General features: G+C 35.4%; 1 protein-coding gene across 1 annotated transcript in view; it reads left to right on the plus strand.

The window, feature by feature from the left end:
- The first annotated feature begins 9,593 nt into the window (after window positions 1-9,593).
- LOC150106453 (regulator of G protein signaling loco-like) overlaps window positions 9,594-22,212 on the plus strand; it is a 292,774-nt gene continuing 280,155 nt past the window's right edge. The window contains exons 1-2 of the mRNA XM_090393006.1: window positions 9,594-9,985; window positions 15,705-17,307. Coding sequence (XP_090249132.1) covers window positions 15,774-17,307 — 1,534 coding nt within the window. The 5' untranslated portion in view covers window positions 9,594-9,985; window positions 15,705-15,773. The remainder of the gene's footprint in view (window positions 9,986-15,704; window positions 17,308-22,212) is intronic.

Consider the following 22,212-nt stretch of genomic DNA (forward strand, 5'->3'; position numbering starts at 1 on the left):
TATCTAACCATTAGTCTATTTTTGTGGGCAGGTGGGATTCACATTAAAATAAAACAAAAAAGGTTTCTTTTAGAAAAAATCCTGCTTATCTGAAAGATCAACTAACTTGGGAATTGCCTGAAAGCCAAGTTAAAAAAAAAAAGTTCTTCTGATCGGCAAACTAGAATCGTATCTATGAGGATCTGTCTGTCTTTCTCTCTCCAGAACATAAACGCTACTGCGCCGATCCAACCACTGTTATTACCATTAAAAAGGTTTACATATTATATATGTAGAATGTGCGTGTGTTCTGGAATGAGTTTGAGTGTTTCTTGTGACTAACAAGCCTCTCGTTCCTGTAAAATCGGTTGGCTTATTTCGTTTTTTTTTTTTTTTTAAAGGCCTATAGAATTTCTTCCGTTTGTCACTGCTTAAAGTGCACACTGCGAGTTTGTGATTCTATAATTCTGAAACTATTATAATTTCAGATACCTGACAAGAAGAAATCGCTGGCTCGAAAGCATCAGTGAAAGATGAGTCGCTGCATAGTAATATATCAGTAATATAGAACGAAGAAAAAGACACGCTTAGAAAATATCACTTGATGCTTGGTGTAAGCCAGTGGTTCTAACACTCTTCACACATTTTCTTCATACCTTGAAATCTTCTATAAGCACATTCCAAGACGTTACTAGTTGATGTAATTTTTCTATATGTAATATTCCCATCGAAGTATTATACCTAATCGAAAATTTAGGCGACAGTTATAACTAACGAATTTTCTCTAAAAATAACGAAGCAGACCAAGTGAAACTGAAATTTAGTGAAGTAAGCGATCAGCAACTGGATTTTATTATTATTATATTGGAAAGAGATACAAGTATACGATTTATATATGCTAAGCATATATAGTACTTCGATATACATTATTTCGGGTTTCTTGGCAACAATGTACGAGTAATATTATAGCACTATTTCATGATAGCGAACAGAGTACTCTAATTCACGGTTCTTATTTTGTAAACTGGATAAAATAAAAAATAATAATAAAATAAATATGTATTCTCAAACTGATTGTAATACATAAATAAAGATGAAAACATGGAACGGAGAATCTTTCTGCAGTTGATCCCATGCGGTGTGAAATGCATGTTTCGCATGAAGAGAGGTAACCAAATCTTCGATTATACGCACGACTTGCGAGCGAAAAGATCATATGAGTACATTGTTTTTACAAATTAATGTTTGCGTTTTCAACAGTAATTGGTGAACGGTTTGCCTAATCCAAAATTCTACTGTTCATCTACTCAGTTTTTGTCGCATGTATGCCAATCTCATTTTGATCAGTAGATGTCAAAATGAGGATGACTGAAAAAACAAACTTGTTTTTATGGTAAGCAAAATTTGAGGCATTGGTTCGTGTGCAACGAGAATTTAGACAATATGAGGGTAATTCAACTGATGAAAAAGTTGGATTACCCTCATATTATCAAACAGTGTATAATCATCTGCAGGAATTTTAGACACCCGCTACCGAATAGGTAAGTAGGAAAGTTTGGGACCACCTCGTCCCAACCTTACACCCTTTTTTGGGGGGATGGAACTACTTAAAGAACAAAGTGTACAAAGAAACTTTAACAGTTTAAATACAAATTTAGCGACACTGTAATTGCAATTACCCCCAAAACCTGGGGCGTAGTTTGAAGTTTACAGACATATACACTGGCCACACAACCTTAGTTGCTTTGCCGAAATTCCAAACAACCAAAATCTTTCTCCACACTGCATATACAGCTCGATAATCCATGGATTCTATCGCTTTAATAGAGACGGTGTCACGTGTTTTCATTTAAGTATGAGTTTTTCATCTGGAAAACAGGCAAATTGACCAAAGAACATACGCAATTAAAAATATAATCGGGATCATAGCCTTATTTGCTTTGGTCATAATCAAATAACAAGAAATTAAAATCCAAATCGCAAGCCCAAGAAAGGTGACTGACTTTTTTATAATAATTATAATTAATATTGATGTGAATAAGATGATCGTGGTAATTTTTTGTCACATTATAATTATAATATTACTTTCCTAGTGTTATTTTAAGATTATTATTATAACTTATCCAGTAGATATTATTATGACTAGTCCTGACTTCAGATTTCGATCTGAAGTCAGGACTATTTAGAGCTTGTCGGCGTTTTTGGCTCCTGTTTGTTTCTGACACATTGAGATCTATCTTGAAATCCTTCAGAATAGATCGCAATTTTAAAAGCACTTATACTGAAACACGAAACTAATTATTTCATTAAGTTTTTTATTTAAAAATTTTTTTTTTATTGATCTCTCAAATATTTACATATAGATGATATACAATTATCATCTTGAGTAACATTCACTATATTATTTTACAAGGTTCAGCACTGAGTGTGCTACATATAATGAAATTTCAATAATAATGATGATAACATAGTTTTTATGCTATCTTTTAAAATAATAATCACAGTAATTATTTACAATTATATAGTTCAAAGTTACACAAGTTATATAATATTACATGTAGTTTACTATTTTTTTTTTCAAACTTTGAGAAAGTGTGATTATACAACAGTATTTACACATATGCAATTAAAATATATTTCCTAATTCTCACAAACATACAATGTAAACTAATTATTTACATATTTTTTTGATAATAAGAATAGCTTATTACATTATTTTTTTCATGCTACATAGTAATATTATATTAATGATATTATCACATAATAATCAGTATCTTCTTTATTGTTTTATATACTTTACTGACTGTTTTGTTACATTTCTGCATTTGATTATAAGGATTACTTGTAGATGAGTGAGGTAAGTTAATCCTACCTACTTCGAAGCTTGGGTTAGCTTTTATGGAGAGAGAGTGGGATTTAGTCTTCACTATTTATGTTGTTGTTACTGTTTATGCATGGGATGTAGGCATTGGATGCTGGTGATTTGTGATGTGTATATTAGTGTTAATGGTATATTAACTTTGTTGGTATATTTTCAACTTGGTAGGTTGTTCAGTTGCGTTGGTATCTGATGTGATCTCACAAAAGAACCGTATGAGTTGTTGAAGGGTGTAGGGATGTAGAGAGTTGTTGTAGGTCGTGTTATACGATATGTGTCTCTGTTGTTTCGATAGATGATGTTGAAGTAATTCCTTGTTAATGTCATGTAGTGTTTCAGGTTTTTTAATGTTCGGGATTCTGTGTGTCGCCATGTGCTGGTCGGATATTGGTTGTTGCGTGTAAGGTGTCCAAATCATTGTTGACACAATTTTCCTGTGTAATATTTCTAATTTTGTTAGGTGGCTGTTTGAGGTGTTTGCGTAGACTGTTATCCCGTATCTGAGTAAGGATTCGCAGATACCGTGATATAGGAGTTTTTTTTTATGTTGGATGGAATAATGTCTTTTACTTGGAAGAGTTTTGCTGCGATGATCTGGAGTTTGGTATGTAGGTATTCTATATGTTTTGTCCATTTAAGGTGGCAATCTATATGCATAGGAGTATACATGTCCGCAAGGAGATGTGCTTTGCATTATGGGAGATACTGAGACAAGGAGTGATGAGAGCTTGGTCCAACTTTGCTACGAGTTGCCAAGGGATGTACCACCTTACCTCAGTCCTGAAGATATTTTCAGGCGCAAACTTTGTTTACTTACGCTTGGATAAAGGATTAAACTAAATTTATTATAGTCTAACCAAATGTAAAATAAGTTCCAAATAATAATAATAATAATAAATCATCTCAACAGCGAACTAGCAATAAATATTTTCCAAACAAGATATGCTGTAGAGTCAGTCGGTCGGCTCTTATTAGTCCTAGGATATTTTCTGCCTATATACTGAGGAGAATCAAACAGAGACGAAATTGTTGTCCATGTAGTGAAAACCCAAATTGAATAAGAGAAAGCATGAAGGGGAAACAACACTGTTTGGCACTTAGGTTTTGACTGGAATTTCAACTGAGGCTTAGATACCATACCCCCAGATCATCCGCAGCTTTAGAGTATCTAAGCCACTGAGGTATCAGTCAGTATTAACCATGCCATTTGGATGGTTCCAGATCCAGTCTAGGATGCGAAGAATTTTTATAAGGTCTTTTCGATAGAAGATGAATTAGCCAGTCTAACTTCGTAGCATTTTTTCTTCAAGAAATTTGCATTTTTCAATCAGCAAACCAGCCCAGACACTGCGTTTATGCCCTAAAACAAACCTCAATTTCAAAATGAATTACAAATGTTACAAAAAATCAGGCAGATTCTTAGGTCAAGACCAGATTTGATATTAGTAAATGACACATCGCGCTAGATTGGCACTTCAGTTCATTACTTTAATAATCGGAATACTACATTCTGTTGTTGTAACCATGTCTATTCGATAATTTTTTTTGTCGTCAAGATTAATAAGCGATATTAATCACTCATTATGAAATTGTTATCTCTGTCATAACCTTTCGAGCATAAGATTCATATATTAAAAAAAAAAAAGGCCTGTCGCCGTTTGTTCTTAATGACGTCACTGCATATTAGTACTCTGCGCACCGAAGATACTAAATACTGTACATAATATAAAAAAATAATTTGGATTTTTTACTGGTTTAAGAATTGTGATGTGATGCTATCATATTTCCATGACAAAGGTTAGATGCTCGCCTCAAATTCCAAATGTTTGCACTCGACTCCAACTTAAACACATGCGGATGCTTTCAATGGATGACGCATTGTACGAGTCCTCGGGGGGAGGAAGTAAGAAATCAATTTCACTTATTTTGAGTCGAAATGAAAAAAAAATACACAGAGAACAAAACAGATGATACTGTTAGTGAGCTGGAGTGTACAGGTTCATCTTCCAATTACCTGTTACGCTCAATGATCTATCACCGTCAAGTAACTTGGCTTCATACAAATCTAAGAAATGCTCTCTGACAAAGCAGTTCATCCTATCTACATTGTTAATTATGTCTGTAAATTGCATGCATTCTCTTGCTGGTTTGTCTATCGTGAAAGAGGGAAAACTCTTCCACTTTCGTATGAGACTAGCTAACTCACCTGTAGTTGAAAAGCCCTTATAAAAGTACTTCGCATCTCCTTGAAGAGATTCGAAAGGTCTTTTCGACCAAACGCAACATATAAACGGCTTGAATCAGTCTTAGCGAAGAACCTTTATTAAGGCTTTTTAAGTGAATGTGAGTTGGGCAGTTTCATACTGTGATGGCAGGACTTTTTTGTTTTCTTCCTCTTCGGAAATTCCGGTTTTTCATTCCACAAAACAAGTAAACTGACTGGAGAAGCAGTTTACAACATAATATACTAGCCTGATATCTTTAGTTCATTCTGCCGTAATTACACCCAAATAAAATTCAAGAACACCTTCCTATCTAATTTTTAGAGTTATTCTAAAGCGTGTTTAAGTTTTATTTACAGTAGACTTGGAAAAATAGTCCATCTGACTTCATTGTTCAATATTTTTTGCCATAAACAATAGGGGTTACCAACTCTTTCCAGGGAAGATTTACATCTCGGCCGATCGTTAATACCTCCCTCCCTCCAAGATGTAAATCTCCAGGGTAGTGTTAAAAATTATTTTTATTTTATTTTCTAATTTTTTCAATAAAAAATACATACAAATCAAATAAAAATTCTCTATAAAAGTAATAAATAAACAAATAATTATGTAAAAGTAAAGTAAATAAAATAAATATATATTTTTTTAATTTATTTATTCTGGACTTGGGGAGCCTTTAAAGGTTGCGTGTTCAGGCCGATTAAGATCCTCACTGAATGTTCGTGTCATATTGAAGTTTTCAAACCAGTGCATAGTTTTATTTTAACTAGATCGACTCACTTGTATAAACTTTCACGTTTGTACAGTGATTCATATACAGTAATTTCGTTTTTGCATCGCAAACGGTTGGTTTAAGGGAGAGGATAACCACGCAGTCTGTTCGAGCGAGCAGAAAACAACAATTTCAATCTCACACTGCCAATTTAAATGATTAAAAACCCAAAAAAGTATATCCTATATATCTTGGAAAAAACATAAACCAAAAATTTACCAGAGTGGAGTAACTGTTTGAAAGCCGGATTATCCAGCCTAAAAGTACGCAGTTCGCAACGCTACAATACAGGCAGATCAAGATCAGAACTGTTGTTAACTCTGACAATTCTATGTTACAAACGCATACTAATTATCAATAAATAAATATAGACACACTACAGAGAACTGCAAATATACCCTATTAGATATCACTTAGACCAGTGTTTCTCAACGGGGACGATATTACTCCATACGAGAGGGCGAAATTAGTTTTCAGTGGGAAAAAAAAAAAAAAAAGGGAATCAAGCCAGCCGTAATATAACGCAAACAGACGAAAAATAATGGACGTATATAACAAATGAGAAAATATGCACTGAATTTTTAAATTCGTGAATAAGAAATAATAGAATATCCCTTTGAGGCATACTGTATCACCATGATTAATACGTCACAATAGGAAAGAAACTGAAACAACATGGTGAAAAAAGCGCAGCAAACACTTGTGAAAATAATGTATTGCTATTGGAAATTATAGGGGATGATTAGGAAAAAAACATGCCTAAAAAAAGTCCTGTAGGAAGCGATTGCTAAACAAAGGTTGAGAAATACTGACTTACACAATATATATATATATATATATATATATATATATATATATATATATATATATATATATACAGGGTGTTCGGGATAAATTTGACATATTTATAATTAATTATATTTTTCCGTAAGTTACATGTATTAACACACACTTCTCTTCATTTAAAAGTTTGGACCCTTCTTCATTCATATACAAGATGTCAGAAAGGATGGATAGCTGGAACCCACCTGAATTATGGAAGAGAATAACTTGTATCATGATGATTCGTGCCCGCCATCAAAATAAGGATATTACGACTGCTGCCCAATGCTCCCTGAATACAGTAAAAACAATCAGGCATGAACTAGAGACTTGCAATGGTGACTACGAGGATGTAGCAAGAAGAAAGATCCCTAGCAGACGATCTGATTGCGTTCGTACAGCAGAATTCCTCGCAAATCTGCAGGAACAGGTGTTGAAGAACCCTGGCATTGGAATTCGGGCTTTGTTCGTGGAGTTGCTAACTGTAGTCAAGCCCTGGATAACAAGGGTAGCCAATGGTAGGCCGTATGTATGGCAGCAGGATTCGGCCCCTTGCCACACCTCTGGGAAAAGTCAAAAATGGTTGTCTGAAAATTTCTACGACTTCACCAGTCCAAATGTTTGGCCTCCAAACTCCCCAGACCTTAACCCCATGGATTATTTTGTATGGGGCGCAGTTGAAAAAGACACCAATCGCACTTCCAGTAATACAAAAGCCCAGTTAATGGATAAAATTAAAACAGTTTTTTCGGCCCTTCCCAGGGAGACTGTAGCATCAGCTTGTTCGAGGTTCCGAAGCAGAATTGAAGCTGTGATCGATGCTAATGGTGGTTATTTTGAGTAAATCTTGTTGATAGTATTGTAATTAACTCTGCCTGTAATGTTTTTTTGTCAATTCATTAAATTTAATAGATACAAAGAAGATTTTCTTTTTCCTTACGAAACTGTCAAATTTATCCCGAACACCCTGTATATATATATATATATGTAGAAAGTATTTTACCTTGGGTATAATAAATGATAAAGATACCAAGCTATTTTAAACCTGGTTTTACTCCATTCCCCTCCTGAGATTTTTATTTAATAAGGTTAAAACACCTTATAGTAACTTGTTCTGGTAAAATACTTATAAGCTCTGTATTACTAAAATCTTGGTATTTCTAGCCTGGCTCCCACTGATGAAACCTCAATAAAGGTCGAAACCGGTCTGGGTAGTGGCCCCTTGCCTTTAATACAAAGCATCATACATCTCCTCCAGGAGATGTGCTTTGCATTAAGGGTAAATATTAAGATTAGTGATCAGAGCTTATTCTACTTTTACCATGAGTTGCCTTGGTCTTGCACTACGTGCAGGGTCAGCTAGACTTGCAACACTTGCAGGCGCAAACTTGACTTGTTTGTCTGTTTGCTAACTTGGGAAATGGAGTAAAACCAGGTTTAAAATAGCTTGGTATATATATATATATATATATATATATATATTGTTCCAAAAATCTTATCTTAATCCATCTGCACAGAACCGCTACTGCTCATCATCTACACACATCGACATCTTTTGCATAATTTTGCAAATTTCTATGAAAATGTAATCTCTAAGTTTAAATAATAAAGCTGATTTTGTAATATATAGATATGGAGATTAATTAGTTTGAAACAGATTTGTCGAGTACTTGGAGGTATCGCATAATAATGAGTTAGCCGATCTCATACGGAGGTAGCAGGGTTTTTTCTCCCGGAAACTCGGGTTTTTCATCCCGCATACAGACAAATCGGCCCTTCAGAACACACGCAATTTAGAGACATAGAATACCAGTTGTTGTTGTTGTGGTGGAAATGGGCGGTAGATGGCGTTGATGGAGACAATTCGTAGTAGAGGTTCGGTGTAGTGGTTGAGAAGTTGTATCAGTTGAGACAGTTGTAGGTGTCCTCCCGCGATGAGTCCTTGGAGTCAGGAATAATAATAACATCACAGTTGTTTCCTGAGTTCAACGTTATCAATGCTAAGTTGTAAAATCATAACTAGCTTCTTACTAACATATTACTAACTCTAATATCATGTCAAACATGAATTAGGCCTAGAAAGCCAAGGTTAGAAACTGTAACCTATGAAAAAATCACAACCCATATTATTACATCAACTCTTGGAGTCAAAGACTCATCGAGGGAGAGTAACTTTCAAGTACATTTTACCCAAAATAGACTAATCTTTAGCATTAACTAATATTAGCATTTTATCCGCAGCACATTAAACCTCTATTAAGGTGTATGTGGAGGTAGGGGCTTCTAATTTTCTGGTTAGAAGATCGCTAAGCATTACGGTAAATGAAATTGCCATTGCGAGGTAATTAAACCAGTAAAAATTATTTTAATTTGATTCTTAGAAACTGCAAGATTTATAGTATTCGGACTATATAAACTTTTACATTGCTTTAGGTTGGTTCTTATGTTCGGGAGCGGATTTAAGGTTGTAACCCTTAGCTATAACTTTTAAGAGGGCCCTATACTGAGTAAATTTTAGATTATCAATACTGTGGCAGAGTCCCTAGCAAGGTGAGGCCCTAGGCTGTAGCTTGTGTAGCTTATGCGTAAATCCGGTCCTCCTTATGTTAATAGAAATACTTCGAAGCACATCCCAGGTGTTCGTGCTTTCTGCAACTGTATCTATATATAATAATATACTTGTATTTCATGGGTATTTTATTACTATATGATTATTGATGTAATATTTCGAAATACTTCATTGCATTTGGTTTTCTGTTTTAAAGTCTGTGTTTCACGCAAGTATAATATGTAAACAAAAACAAAATGCAATTGCTCCTTCAGCATCTATCTGCTACATCCTCTTCTCATCGTGTGCACGCTTTTTCTCCAGTCTATGGTCAGCGTAGCTTGGTTATGCTGCTTGACTAGCGTTCGTTACCCGGCCAGGTGCAAAACTTGGTTGATCAATAAGAAACACGCATTATTATCACGTGATCCAAACGGTCATCCATTTTGTACTTTCAGCCAGTGGGCATGGGGGAAAGCTAAATTGTTCACATTCTTTAGTTCGTTGGCGCTGGTGGAGGTTTTTAAACGCAGTTTGAAAGCTGTAAAAGTGAAATAAGTTATGTGCTATATTGATGTTACTGTGAATCATGGTATTACTAAAGTGCGAGTTTTACAGCATGTTTAACTTGTGCGGAGTATGCTCCCATTCGACAACGAACTGCATTCCTTGTTGACCCGGAATAGGTGTTACTGCCACTTTGGGAGTGTACAGTCTTTTGTGTGGTGATGGGCCTCGCAACCCGTCGGCGTCAGTGGATTGAGGTAAGCCAAATGTGAAGTGACCAGCGGCGTTTAATTTGTAACTCATGACTGTATGAAGATAAAATTCTACCATTTCTACTTGTGTAAACTTACTGTGTATATATACACGTTAAGATCGCTATACGAAGTGTTTCATATGATTTTTTTTAATGGACCATCAGTATGATTATGGAAACTATTTATTGTACACGATTATTTCTAGTCACAACTTTAGCATAGATGATTAAGTTTATGAAATTAATCGAATAGTACATACATTAACAGATTCAAAACGGACATTATACAAAATAAGATGATAAAATAAAATGATCACAGTAAAATCAAAATAACAATTTAAACACGATTTAATTTTTTTTTTCCTGATTGGATTTTCAATTTTTTTCAGATTGCATTCTACATTACAATCTAAGGAATTGTCATCTTGGTTTGATTGCTAGTATTACCAATTTAATGTTAATATTCAAAAAGAAGTGCTAATTATAATTGGGTTTTCATTTATTATGTAACTGGCTACGAAATTTTTCGATGGTGAAGTCCAATATGATCTTTTATTACATTGAAAAAACAATTAACTTTGCAACGCATGCAATAAAATGAGTATTTTACAATCCGCTAAAGTATTTGGTGTGTGTGTGTGTGGGAGAAAGAGAGAGTGCAAGTATATTTTTGCTATACTTTTGAGATGTACTTTATTTGATTTGGAAAGATAAGTTAATGTACTCAATAAATATGCACAGCATGTTAAAAGGTAAAGATAAAAAAGTCGCAAATGACGTTCTTTCCAGTGTGGCATTATCTGTACTATGCATGTTTTTTGCAAATTTTCATACGCTATGCAAAATTTAGAACGTAATTTTCTTGAGCATATAGTCATCCTTTATCTTCGATACCACAGCCATCCCCCCCCCCCTCCCTTAAAAAAAGATGGTGTATATGTGAGTGCGTATAAAATGTGCATTAAACACAGGAAACAAAGCTATACGTTATTATTAAACTGCACAATGTGATTCCTAAACACTAAAATGGTTGCATTTTCCCCCCCGCATTGTCATAATAATAATGCATCCGTTTATTTTTAATTTTTTTTTTTTTTCATTTAAGAAAGTACATCTGAATTTTTATGGATCCAATTTTTTTTTTTGAGATTCCAAATTTCGTTTGATATAGACCAAAATAACTAATTTCTGCTATATTCTCAAAAGTATTTTGAAACTATCCCATCCTCTTCAAATGTAGTGCACAATATGAACAGGATGAACACTAAAAGGAAACACACTGCAGTATTAATAGTAGCACATTATAGAAAGAGTAATGAGAGCAGCTACATACTATACAAAGGAAACTTTATGTTGAGTCAACAGTAGCTTATTTCACGAAAAGATAGGTGATCAAAAATTAGAAAATCATTCGAATCAATCTGGAAGCTGAGAAAATTGAAAATAGAGATTAATATGTTGATTAAATCATAACTTCAAAAAAAATTCTCTAAAACACAAGATTGTGTGTTTGTAGACACACTTATGAGCAATTCTGATTCTGATTTTCCCTTTCAGTCTTTTCCGACCATAGGTGACTTTGTAGGCATTGCCCACAAAGTATTCCTAGTGAGATTTTTACAGGGTAGTTCACCATTGCTTTCCCCAACCCTCCCAATTTTGTCCAGGCTGAGGACCGGCATATGGCTGGGACATATTCATGACTGTAATCCATGTGTATTCATGGGGCCAGTTTGCCTGTTATGGGGAATGAAAAACCTGAGTTTCCAGGTGAAAAAACCCTCTACCTCAGTATGAGACCAGCTAACTCGCCTTTAGTCGAAAGAGACCAGATAAAGGTTCCTCCCGTCACTGACGGGAATCGAACATGGGGCTTTCTGACCAAAGGGCTTTGTTTATACTGACTGAGCTACGGAGGCTCTTTATGCAACTGTTATCCTTTTAGAATCATTTTTGGACTTTGCAATTTATTTATGCAAATCTCATCCACAAAAGGCTGTAAATCTATAGTATGTTGCTATTAGTACTGCAGGTGAACCAAGGGTTAGATAATCTGAAAGCCTCTGGAAAGTAGAGTTATGGTCTCACAAAATTCAACAACTGCCTGAATACTCAGGAACATCCATGCCTTCAGTTGGATTTGAGCCTACAGTCTATTTGTTTTTACAATCGATTTAAATTCATGATGTAGTTTTGTGATCACAAAGCAGAAGATAAATTGCACATTGACACAGAATGTCTCACAGGAGGAAAATGAAGTATACATTTAATTGAATGAATCTTTGACAATGTATAACTTAAAAATGAATTCCAGATTAGACTTATTATAATTTTAACTACAGGGAAGTCATGTAATAATCATTTAAGTATACTATTTTTGGGTAGGCCTCTTGTTGTTATTGGTTTATTTATTATCGTCAATCAATTTTTAGAATTCTCTTTTATTTTAACAACTAGTCCTTCACAGATGCAGACTACAGTCTTAAAACAGTGCCCAGCTACTTAGCATGTGTGGTGAACCACTAGGCATCCATCCATCCTTAGTAATTTCTTACGGATAGCATATCTTAGATATGCCTTGTAATTTTCCCTCATCAACAAAAACAGCTAAGTATTACCTGCCATTCACAATATTATTAATATACAAGTGAAATAAGCGTGATGACTTTTTTTTTTTTTTTTTTGTTTCCTCCACCTTGAAAATTTCTGCACAATATTTACATATATCAATAACAAATATTTGTGCAGGTAAATAACACTCTATCAATATCTGATGTCTCCATCACACTATCATTTCTTTTCTTCTTCTTTACAAGGCTGCACAGATTAGTCATTCCGGTCTGCCCTTATAGCTAACATTTCACATTCTTGATATTACTTTTATTATACAGCCCTAAATTTGGAGTTTATTTCATCTCATTCCAGGTGATGAAATTTGTTCACATTTCAGTTGAAATCTGGAATAGCTTAAAGAATGGAACATCCTTTCTTCTTCTTACCATTACGGTAACCTTCTTCCCGATCCTCTTAACTACAATTGTATATGTTCCCATCTGTTATGATCTCCAAAGTATAATATCCAGTCCTCCATTGCTGGATCTTGTAGGGAGTCTATAGGATGATGTGACATGTGCCTTTTGGTTGGAAAAGACCTAGGCCTGAACTTTATTATTAACACCAGACCTTCATGTGCATATGTTACACACAAAACCCATTAAACCATATTTTAAACTTATTTAATGTATCTGCATTTACCACAGTGTCAGGCAATGCATTCCACTCACCAACCATTCTCCATGCAAAGAACCTGCTCCTTGTGTCCCTGTGCTCACGCTTTCTTGTACAGCTTTCAGGAATGTCCTCTTATTCTACTCCCTTCTCTCATTCTGTGAAAAATTTCTTCCACATTAACCCAGTAACAACCCTTGACCAATTTAACTCTCTCAATCATATCCCTTCTCTTTCCCTTATTCACAAGGCTTTGCAAACTGCATTCCCTCAGTCTGTCTTCCCAGAAGACTGATTAAGGTGGTAACTGGTCTTCTGGATCCTTCCCAATATATTCTTATCACCATGAAAACCAGGGGAACCAAATCTCTGCACAATAATCCATACGAGGCCTTATACAATGGAACCAGAACCTTTTTATTTCTGCATGCTAAAGATGCATGCCTCTTAGTTGGAAAAGACATCAGCCTGAATTTTATCAATATTGTTAACATCAGCCCCCTCCATGAAGTCAAAAGACTCATCATGGGAGGTGCACATGTTACACAAAAAGCCCATTAAATTATGCTTTAAACTCATTCAGTGTATCTACATTCACCACAATGTAGGCAATGCATTCCACTTGCCAACTACTCTCCATGTAAATCTGCTCTTTATGTTCCTGTACACCCCCCCCTCCTTATACAGCTTCCAGGAATGTCCCCTTGTTCTACCCTCCCCCTTCTCCCATTCTGTGAAAAATTTCTTCCACATTAACACAGTACACAACCCTTTACCAATTTAAATATCTTCATCATATCCCTTCTCTTCCTCCTATTCACAAAGCTTTGCAAACTGCATCCTCAGTCTCCCGTCATATCCCAGAAGAGTGATTAAGATGGTCTTCTCTGGATTCTTTCCAATATATCCACAATCCAAACAAAGCCTGATCAAGGCCTTATATAATGGAAACCAGAGCCTCTTTATTTCTGTGCATTAAGCTCCCCTGCATCATTGATATAATCTGATGTGATGACTTCACAACTTGTGCATTGTGACCTCTGAAATTTAGATCCTTGTTCACCACTACTCCCCAAGTGCACACTTTGCATCCCATTGTTGCCTACCAAATTTCAGAACCTTACACTTTTCAACATTGAACTGACAGTTACATACCGTTGCCCACTCATACCAGTTCAAGTCCTAATGCAAGACCACAACATCTACTTGATTCCTCCTCTTTCTCCTGCAGCACATCATTAGTGACTTTCCTCTTCTGGGATACTGCACCCTGATACACAACTTGCTGATACCTAACTCACTAATCTTATTACAATCTCATCTGCTCCAATTTAGTTGCCCATTTGTGGCATGCATTCTATGAAAAGTCTTTGCAAAATATAAGTATGCCACTGTATGTGCATCTCCCTTGTCCAATACATCCATCACCTTGTTATAGTACACAAGCACGTTGGTAAAGCAGACCTTTTAATAAACTCCATGCTGACATGCACAGAGAATACTCCTCTTATCAGCCTATTTTAATATCCTAGTGCTCACTATCCTCTCCTATACCTTAACTCCAAATAGACATATTGGCCTATAATTTGTAGTCTTATCACCACTTCTGTGATAAGACTAAGTCTACAAAGTGATTGACTGCAGGACATATGCAATTAACAGAGAAAATGCATTTAGTGGGCGAATTTCAAGCTTAATTATCATTTCCACTTGTCTGCATTATCCTGTTGAAATTCTGAAAGATTACTAGCTGCATTTCGCACATTAAACAGCATCTTTTATATTCGTTTGTTTAAATTGCATAACAAAGAGGTTGTTCTCAAGTTCAGTAGTAGAGTGATTTCATTTATATATTTTTTTATATGTTAACTAACACATGAGAAACTAAAAATCTAACAGCATTTTAGTGTTGGATGTGTGAATGAAGTGGGGAGGGAGGATTATTTTGTGTGTCTGAACTGTGATGGAGTGGGAACTAGCCACTGCACGTACCTTTACATATTTACAGGTTTAAATAATTTTGCCAATTAATGTCAGTTATTAACATCAATCCAGTTGCAAAAGACAGAGATCATGAAGATGAGAGCCTACTAAGGTATTTTTGTCAGATCTGATCAGATGCTTTGGAAATATCAAGAAGTTGAATTTCTTCAAACTTTTCCATGGCATTTGTCCAAATGCAGATTACATAAAGAAGAACCCCAGTTGATTGATAGAGGTAGAATCCATACTTGGAATCATTTATTAGTGGAGAGGTTTCCAAGTAGTGTACAATTTGACTGTTAATGGATTTTTTAGTTTTATTATTTCAAGGCCTCCATGAAGTCATATAGTTGAATGAGCATCTGGATTACAGGGACCTCCCATAGTGAATTTTATTTTATTTTACTCAGATAATAATAAAATTCTATTTTTTTTTCTTATTTCTTAAAATTTCAAGATAATGCAAATTTTCATATTTAATTACTATATTACTTTTTTTTTCCTTTCTTCAGGTTCCTGTCTTAGATACAGCTCCTCAACTAAAATTAAAATGCATATAGTTGGAGCAAAGTGCACTTAAAATGCATCAACACAGGAGAAGAAAAAAACGTCCTAGTTATGGTGTGAGGACAGTAGAAATATCACGAGGCAAAAATGGATTTGGATTCACCATTTCAGGTCAAGCACCTTGTATTCTTAGTTGTATAGTTACAGGTAGTCCTGCAGAAAAGGCTGGTCTACGGCCAGGTGATTTCTTAATTGCTGTAAATAGTCAGAATGTATCCAAAGCACCACATGATGATGTAGTTCGTTTAATTGGTAATTCAACAGGTATTTTAAAACTTCAGATAGCTGAAAATTATTATTCAGATTCATCCGAAGAAGAATTTGTTACCGTTGTTAAACCACGTCCAAAGTATCCTCATCGCCTACGACATCGTCAACAAAACAATAATGTATCTCGAGCTGAAAAGGTAGTACGAGATTTGCAAACAGGTGCACTTTTTATAGATCACATACATGGGAATAAAATAATTGGCGAGCCTATTACCAAACGCCAGGTAAGAGATGCCAAGAATGTTGCCAACGTTACATCTCTTGCACTAACTGCTAGATCCAACAAAGCATTACTTGATCTGATTTTGCAGCAGCGTTTACAAGAGGTTAGTAGCCGATGTTCCATTCAAAGACCTCTTTCTCGAGAGTCAGCAACTCCAGCTCCTCTAAAGCAAAAACAGCCACAGCAGCAGCAGCAACAACAACAACAGCAGCAGCAACAACAGCAACAGCAGCAATCTGCTGTTTGTAAACAAAAAGATCAGAAAGTATCCAAAAGTCATAGTCACCCTGAACATTTAAACATATCTGGTTCAGCAGAAGTATTTCATTCTATTTTTACAGAACAAGATTTAAATAGCATTCTCTATCCTTCCTTATATGCTCATCAGAATCAAAATGAAGATAATGATGAGAATCAAGATCGCATCATACTCAGGGCAGTTGTTGGTTATCTTGGTACAATTGAGATGCCAAAAGAATCTCAGCTTCCAAGTTCACGATTACAAACAATACGTAGTTGTATACGTAGATTACGTGTTGAAAAGAAAGTTCATACTTTAGTGCTCTTGTCAGTGTTTCCTGAAAGTGTTATACTTACAAATCCACATGGTCTCACACTTGCTGAGTTTTCTGCAGACAAAATTACTTTTAGTGGTGTTTATGCTGATGACAAAAAGTTTTTTGGTTTAGTTACAAATCATGGAGCCAGTAGTGATGAATTGAGTGAGGGAAGTCAAGAAGAACCATTGTGTGTTAGTAGTTCCTGTCACGTGTTTATGGTAGATCCAAAGCTGATGCCACACCATCAACATCTAAAGAGGGCAAAAGCTTTTCGTATAACTTGCACACCCGATCCAGTAACCAATAAGTGCCAAGAATTTCCAGAGTCAGCAGATGTAATTCTACAGGCCGTTGTTGGCTTATATCGTAACAGATTAGGTTTAAATGTTGATGTTGCTCCAGGAATTGATTTTCATGTCAATATGTCACCCCAGCCTAGTAATACAAGTAGTAATAGCAGCAACAGTGACAGTGGAATTGGTTTTCGTGATGAAGGTAATTATGATAGTTTTTGCTCTCACAAACGCATACATAAATTCGGGTGTGTTTGTGTAAGCAAACGTAATAAGCAAGTGATATTCACAGCTAATTTACTTACTTTTGGAACTTTGTCCTTATTAATGTATATATATATATATATATATATATATATATATATGTGTGTGTGTGTGTGTGTGTGTAATTGTTAAGCAAGCTGTTTAGTTTAAAGTATCCTAATCAAAATTGAGATGAATAAAATATTTCTAACACCCATGGCAATTGTTTTAATATTTCAAAATGCATTATTTATCACTTTTGCTGTTATATAATTTGGTTTATAGTATTTTTGCTATTTCTTTCTTTCTTTCTGTAACATAAACAGGTAAAATATTACAGGTGAAGGGGCAGGAGAGGAAAAGTTGAGATAATGTTTCTAATTTATCTATGGCTGGCTTCTAGAAATAGAATAATAAAAAACATTATCTGTATTCACTGGAATATTTTATCTCCAAAGAAGCATAGTGAATCATTCTAGACTTGTCAGGTGACACATGCAAGCAGTACATCAGCCATCTGCTGTGATGATATTTTAGGGATATTTTATGTTCCAATAGTGGCTCCTCATAATTTTTTTAGTCTGTGATTTGTACTCTGTTTCCTTGAAAGCTCAGCTCAGAACCACGAGGTAATGGATGTGCAGGGGCATTTTTATTTCCTTTGTAATTTAGACATTCAGAATATCCTCATGTTCAGTTTTTATATTTATTACCTGTATATTTGATTCCTTTCATAGTATTCTATGCAGTCTCCAAAATGTTTTGTTATCTTCAAGATATTTATTTTCTACATTCTTTCCAAAATGTTAATGGAAAACACTTCTCTCTTTATACAAAAACAGATTTAAATCAGAGACTATTTTGGGAATTTGCCACAGCACTACAGCATTAATTTACCAAGTTAATTTGTTGATGTATTCATATTCATTCCCCCCCCCCCCCCCCCCTTTATGGCTTGTAACAACACCTACCATATAATTTGACTTCTTAATCTCATACCCAAATAGTCTCAAAGCCACTGCCTTCCCCCCCCTCTCATTGAATATCTACTTTTACTATTATAAGTAATATTTCAACCCAGAAAATAATGTAACTTCACACGTGATTTCAAAACGTTATTGGGCAACTACATGAAGTCAGTAGAATCATCAGGGGAGGACCTAAACATTACCAAGCCCTATCCAATATTTGCACAATATCATACTTTTCCTTGAACTCATTCACAGTCATGGCATCCACAATCTACTCCACTCATCCACCACCCTCCAAACAAAAAATCTAGTCCTCATACCCCTGCTAGCTGCAATCTTGTTCAGTTTCCAAGGATGGCCCCTAGTTCTCCAACCACTAGACCTGTTCTAAAAAATTTCCTCTATATTAATCTTGTAAAAACTCTTCAGTAATTTGTATGTCTCAATCATATCACCCTTTTCTTCCTGTCAACCAATTTCTTTAACCCACAAATCTTCAACCTATCCTCATAAGGTGCATTCTATGGACCTGATACCATCTGGGTCATTTGCCTCTGGATTGTCTCCACCTCCTCCTCCCTAAAAAAATCCAGGTGACCAGATCTGTGCACAGTAGTCAAGATGGGGTCTTATTAAAGCCATAGAAAGAGTTTTAATAACCCACTTGTCAGGATGTTCTTCAGTAACCAAGTAATCCAATGAACTGTTTTAGCCACTTTTGCAATATGCTCTCTAAACTTCAACTCCTTATTGACTAACATCCCCAAATTCCTGGCTTCATCAATTTTCTGGAGTACATTTCCATCATTGTGGTACACAACTGATAATCTTTTCACTCCATCATGCATACTCCATAATAACCTTACACTATGCCACATTAAACTGATTGCCCATCTTTTGTCCATACTGAAAGTCTATTCAAATTATCCTGCAAAAATTTAACATAATCTTTATTTAAATTAAGGGGATATTAATTCCCACATAGTTTTAAAACCGAATAAGAAACTCAAAGATTGGAATCAGAGAGTTTCTTGCCGAATATAGTAAACTATAAAGTATCGGCGAACACTAGCGTTAGCCAATGCAAGTGATCCTAGTACGTGGTACAATCTCGGGCAACTTTATTGACTATTGCTGTACCCAATTTTGTATCATCTGCAAACAACTGAATAGCTCCTCTTAGATCCTTTCCGGAGATGATCAGAAAAGAAATGTCAGAAAGCCTAATAAGCATTTGTTAATCACTCCCCTCCAAATTATCTTAATTGATATTACATAAACTGTTTTGGATGTACTCCGAATCCCAGTTTTGAAATTCAAAAATTTTCTAACCCTAGTTTAGGGTTAGAAAATTAATTTGTCATTAGGATGACAAATCAGTATTTTTTTAGATTAGTTTTAGTTATTTTTAATGAGTGATTTTTTACTGACCCAGTGAAGCAGTGTAGATAATTTTAATATTAATTCTGGAATGGCCAAAATTCCATTATCAGTATGTCAGGATTGGGAGAAAAAACAGGAAATGATAACTGTAAAAGAACCTCATTAACTCTGTTGGAAGCATACCCACTTAGAAACATGCTTTTTTAGTGCTGCATTTGTTAAAAGATGGAAGACAAATGTGCAGTGTATGGCAAATTAAATTAAAAAATGTAACATCAAGGTGCGCACGTTTATGTCACTTTCTTCAGATTCAAAGCCTGGAAAATATGAAAAAAAAAAATTCTTTATATCATTACCTAATCTTTTAACAATTATTGTTAGTTCCTGATACTCCCCTGAACCTGGCATAAATGACACGCTGAATCAAGAATGCCAGTACTGCTTCTTGAGTTGCAGCATTTGCAAGATTCATTTTAATTCTATCCCTCATCATCCATTCTCATCTGTTCTTAGATGTGTCGATTCCCCTGATTAGGGATTTTAGGCAACTGAATGCAGCTAGCATACCATTCCTCTGATGCATTGCTCTAAGAATTAGTATTTTATGTCTATAGATATGTGTTCACACAGTCAGTTTGTAGGATGAAAACTCCCCCCCCCCTCCGTATGAGACCAGCTAACTCGCCTTCAATTGAAAAAAACCCTGATAAAGGTTCTTTGTGTCTTAGACGAGATTCGAACCTAGGACTTCATCTGTACTGACTGAGCTACGGTGAATCTATTATCTTTTAGTACTAAGGCTGGTAATTATGAGTGACTCAGGAGTCATCTTGGAACAGTGAAATGGCTTGAGAAACTACAAGGAAAGAATGTTAGTAGTGCATGGCAAGTGGTCAGAGACTGCTTGAAAGCAGCAGCATCAGACTGCATACCAAAGGTCACGAGGATAAACCAAGTTGGAATTAAGTGGATGAATAGGGATATAAAGCAGTATAAAGAAAAAGTGATCAGTATACTCATGAGCAGTACAAAGTGCAATCAAGAAGGGTAACTAGTATGGTAAGGAAGGTCAAATCAGACTGTGTGAAAGAGAGAGAGAATTAGCCAAACAGGCCAAAGTTAACCCAGAAGAGTTTTTTTCGTTATGTAGCAAGAGGAAAAATTACTATGGTAGGATGACTTTAAACAATGCTCATAGTAGGAAGGTGACTGAACCAAAAGAAATAGTCGAGTTGCTGAGTGATCATTTTGCAAAGGTTTATCATCCAGATGGTGATTTTACATGTTACAAAAATGCATATCAACACTGAGGAAGATGAACAGGAAGTGTTCAGCATATTAAAAAAAATGAATGTGAACACAGCAGTGGGACTAGATGGCATATCAGCCCATGTACTGTTATTCCTTGCATATGGTGGTTAGTTACTATTCAGGTTTCCCTGTCAGTTCCAGAGTACTCCATGCTGCCACAAATGCTTCTATAACCATTTTCTGATAACTTCAAATTCCAGCCATTGTTTTGATGATGATAGCACATTCTATTTCCCTCTTCTTCTTCTTTTGACAAACCTTCTAAGTGCTTGAACATTTCAAGCTACAAGACCATCCATAATTAATGTCCTAAACATTGATTTTGCAGCTCTCTAGTGGTGTGCTTCCTTCATTGCAGGTAAAACAAATTTATGTTTTGATTCTTGTGAGAAAGATCTCACGTCACTTCCTGAACTTTGATAATACTTACATCTTCAGGGAAGATGTTAAACAATCTATGTTTTGCAGATGACACCATTCTGTTTGCTGAAGATGGCTCTTAACTTAGTCTGATGATCAATGAATTAAGCATAAAAAGCAAGGAAACAGGTATAACAATAAACTATCATAAATCAAAAATATTGACAAATCCCATTAATGGAATATGTAGAGAACTACAAATATTTAGGACAAATGATCTTCATATCAAATTGCTCTAACCTTGAATCCAGTGCAGAATTGACAGTACTTGGAAGAGCTACTGGGGAATGAAGCATTGGATGAAAGGGGGACATCCCCATTTGTCTTAAAATAAAATTATTAGATATGATTGTCCTGCAAACTTTGATTTATGGTTCCATAAATCAAATAAACACATACAAAAAAGCTCCAAGTTCTTGCCAAAGAGCAATGGACAGGAGGTTACTCAGAGTATCCAGATTTGATAGAACAAGGACTTAAGAGACCTAACAAAAATAAAAGATGCCGTTTGAAAATCCAGGAAGTCAAAATGGGATTGTGCAGGCCACTTGGCAAGATATCAAGATGATAGATGGTCAAAGAGAGCAACAGAGTGGCTGCCGAGAGAAGGAGTCAGAAAATCTGGAAGATAGAGAAAAAGATGGAGAGATGACATCAAAAAATGACTCATCGTCACATGGACAATAGTGGCCCAGGATAGGAGAGGTTGGGGAAGCCCTTGCCCTGCAGTGGGACATTTAATCTCTGGCCTTTCCTTGCATAGACACATCACATCCTTA

This window comes from Typopeltis vanoorti, chromosome 5, assembly GCF_054136105.1.
Source record: "Typopeltis vanoorti isolate ZY-2024b chromosome 5, IOZ_Tvanoo_1.0, whole genome shotgun sequence".
Lineage (NCBI taxonomy): Eukaryota > Metazoa > Arthropoda > Arachnida > Uropygi > Thelyphonidae > Typopeltis > Typopeltis vanoorti.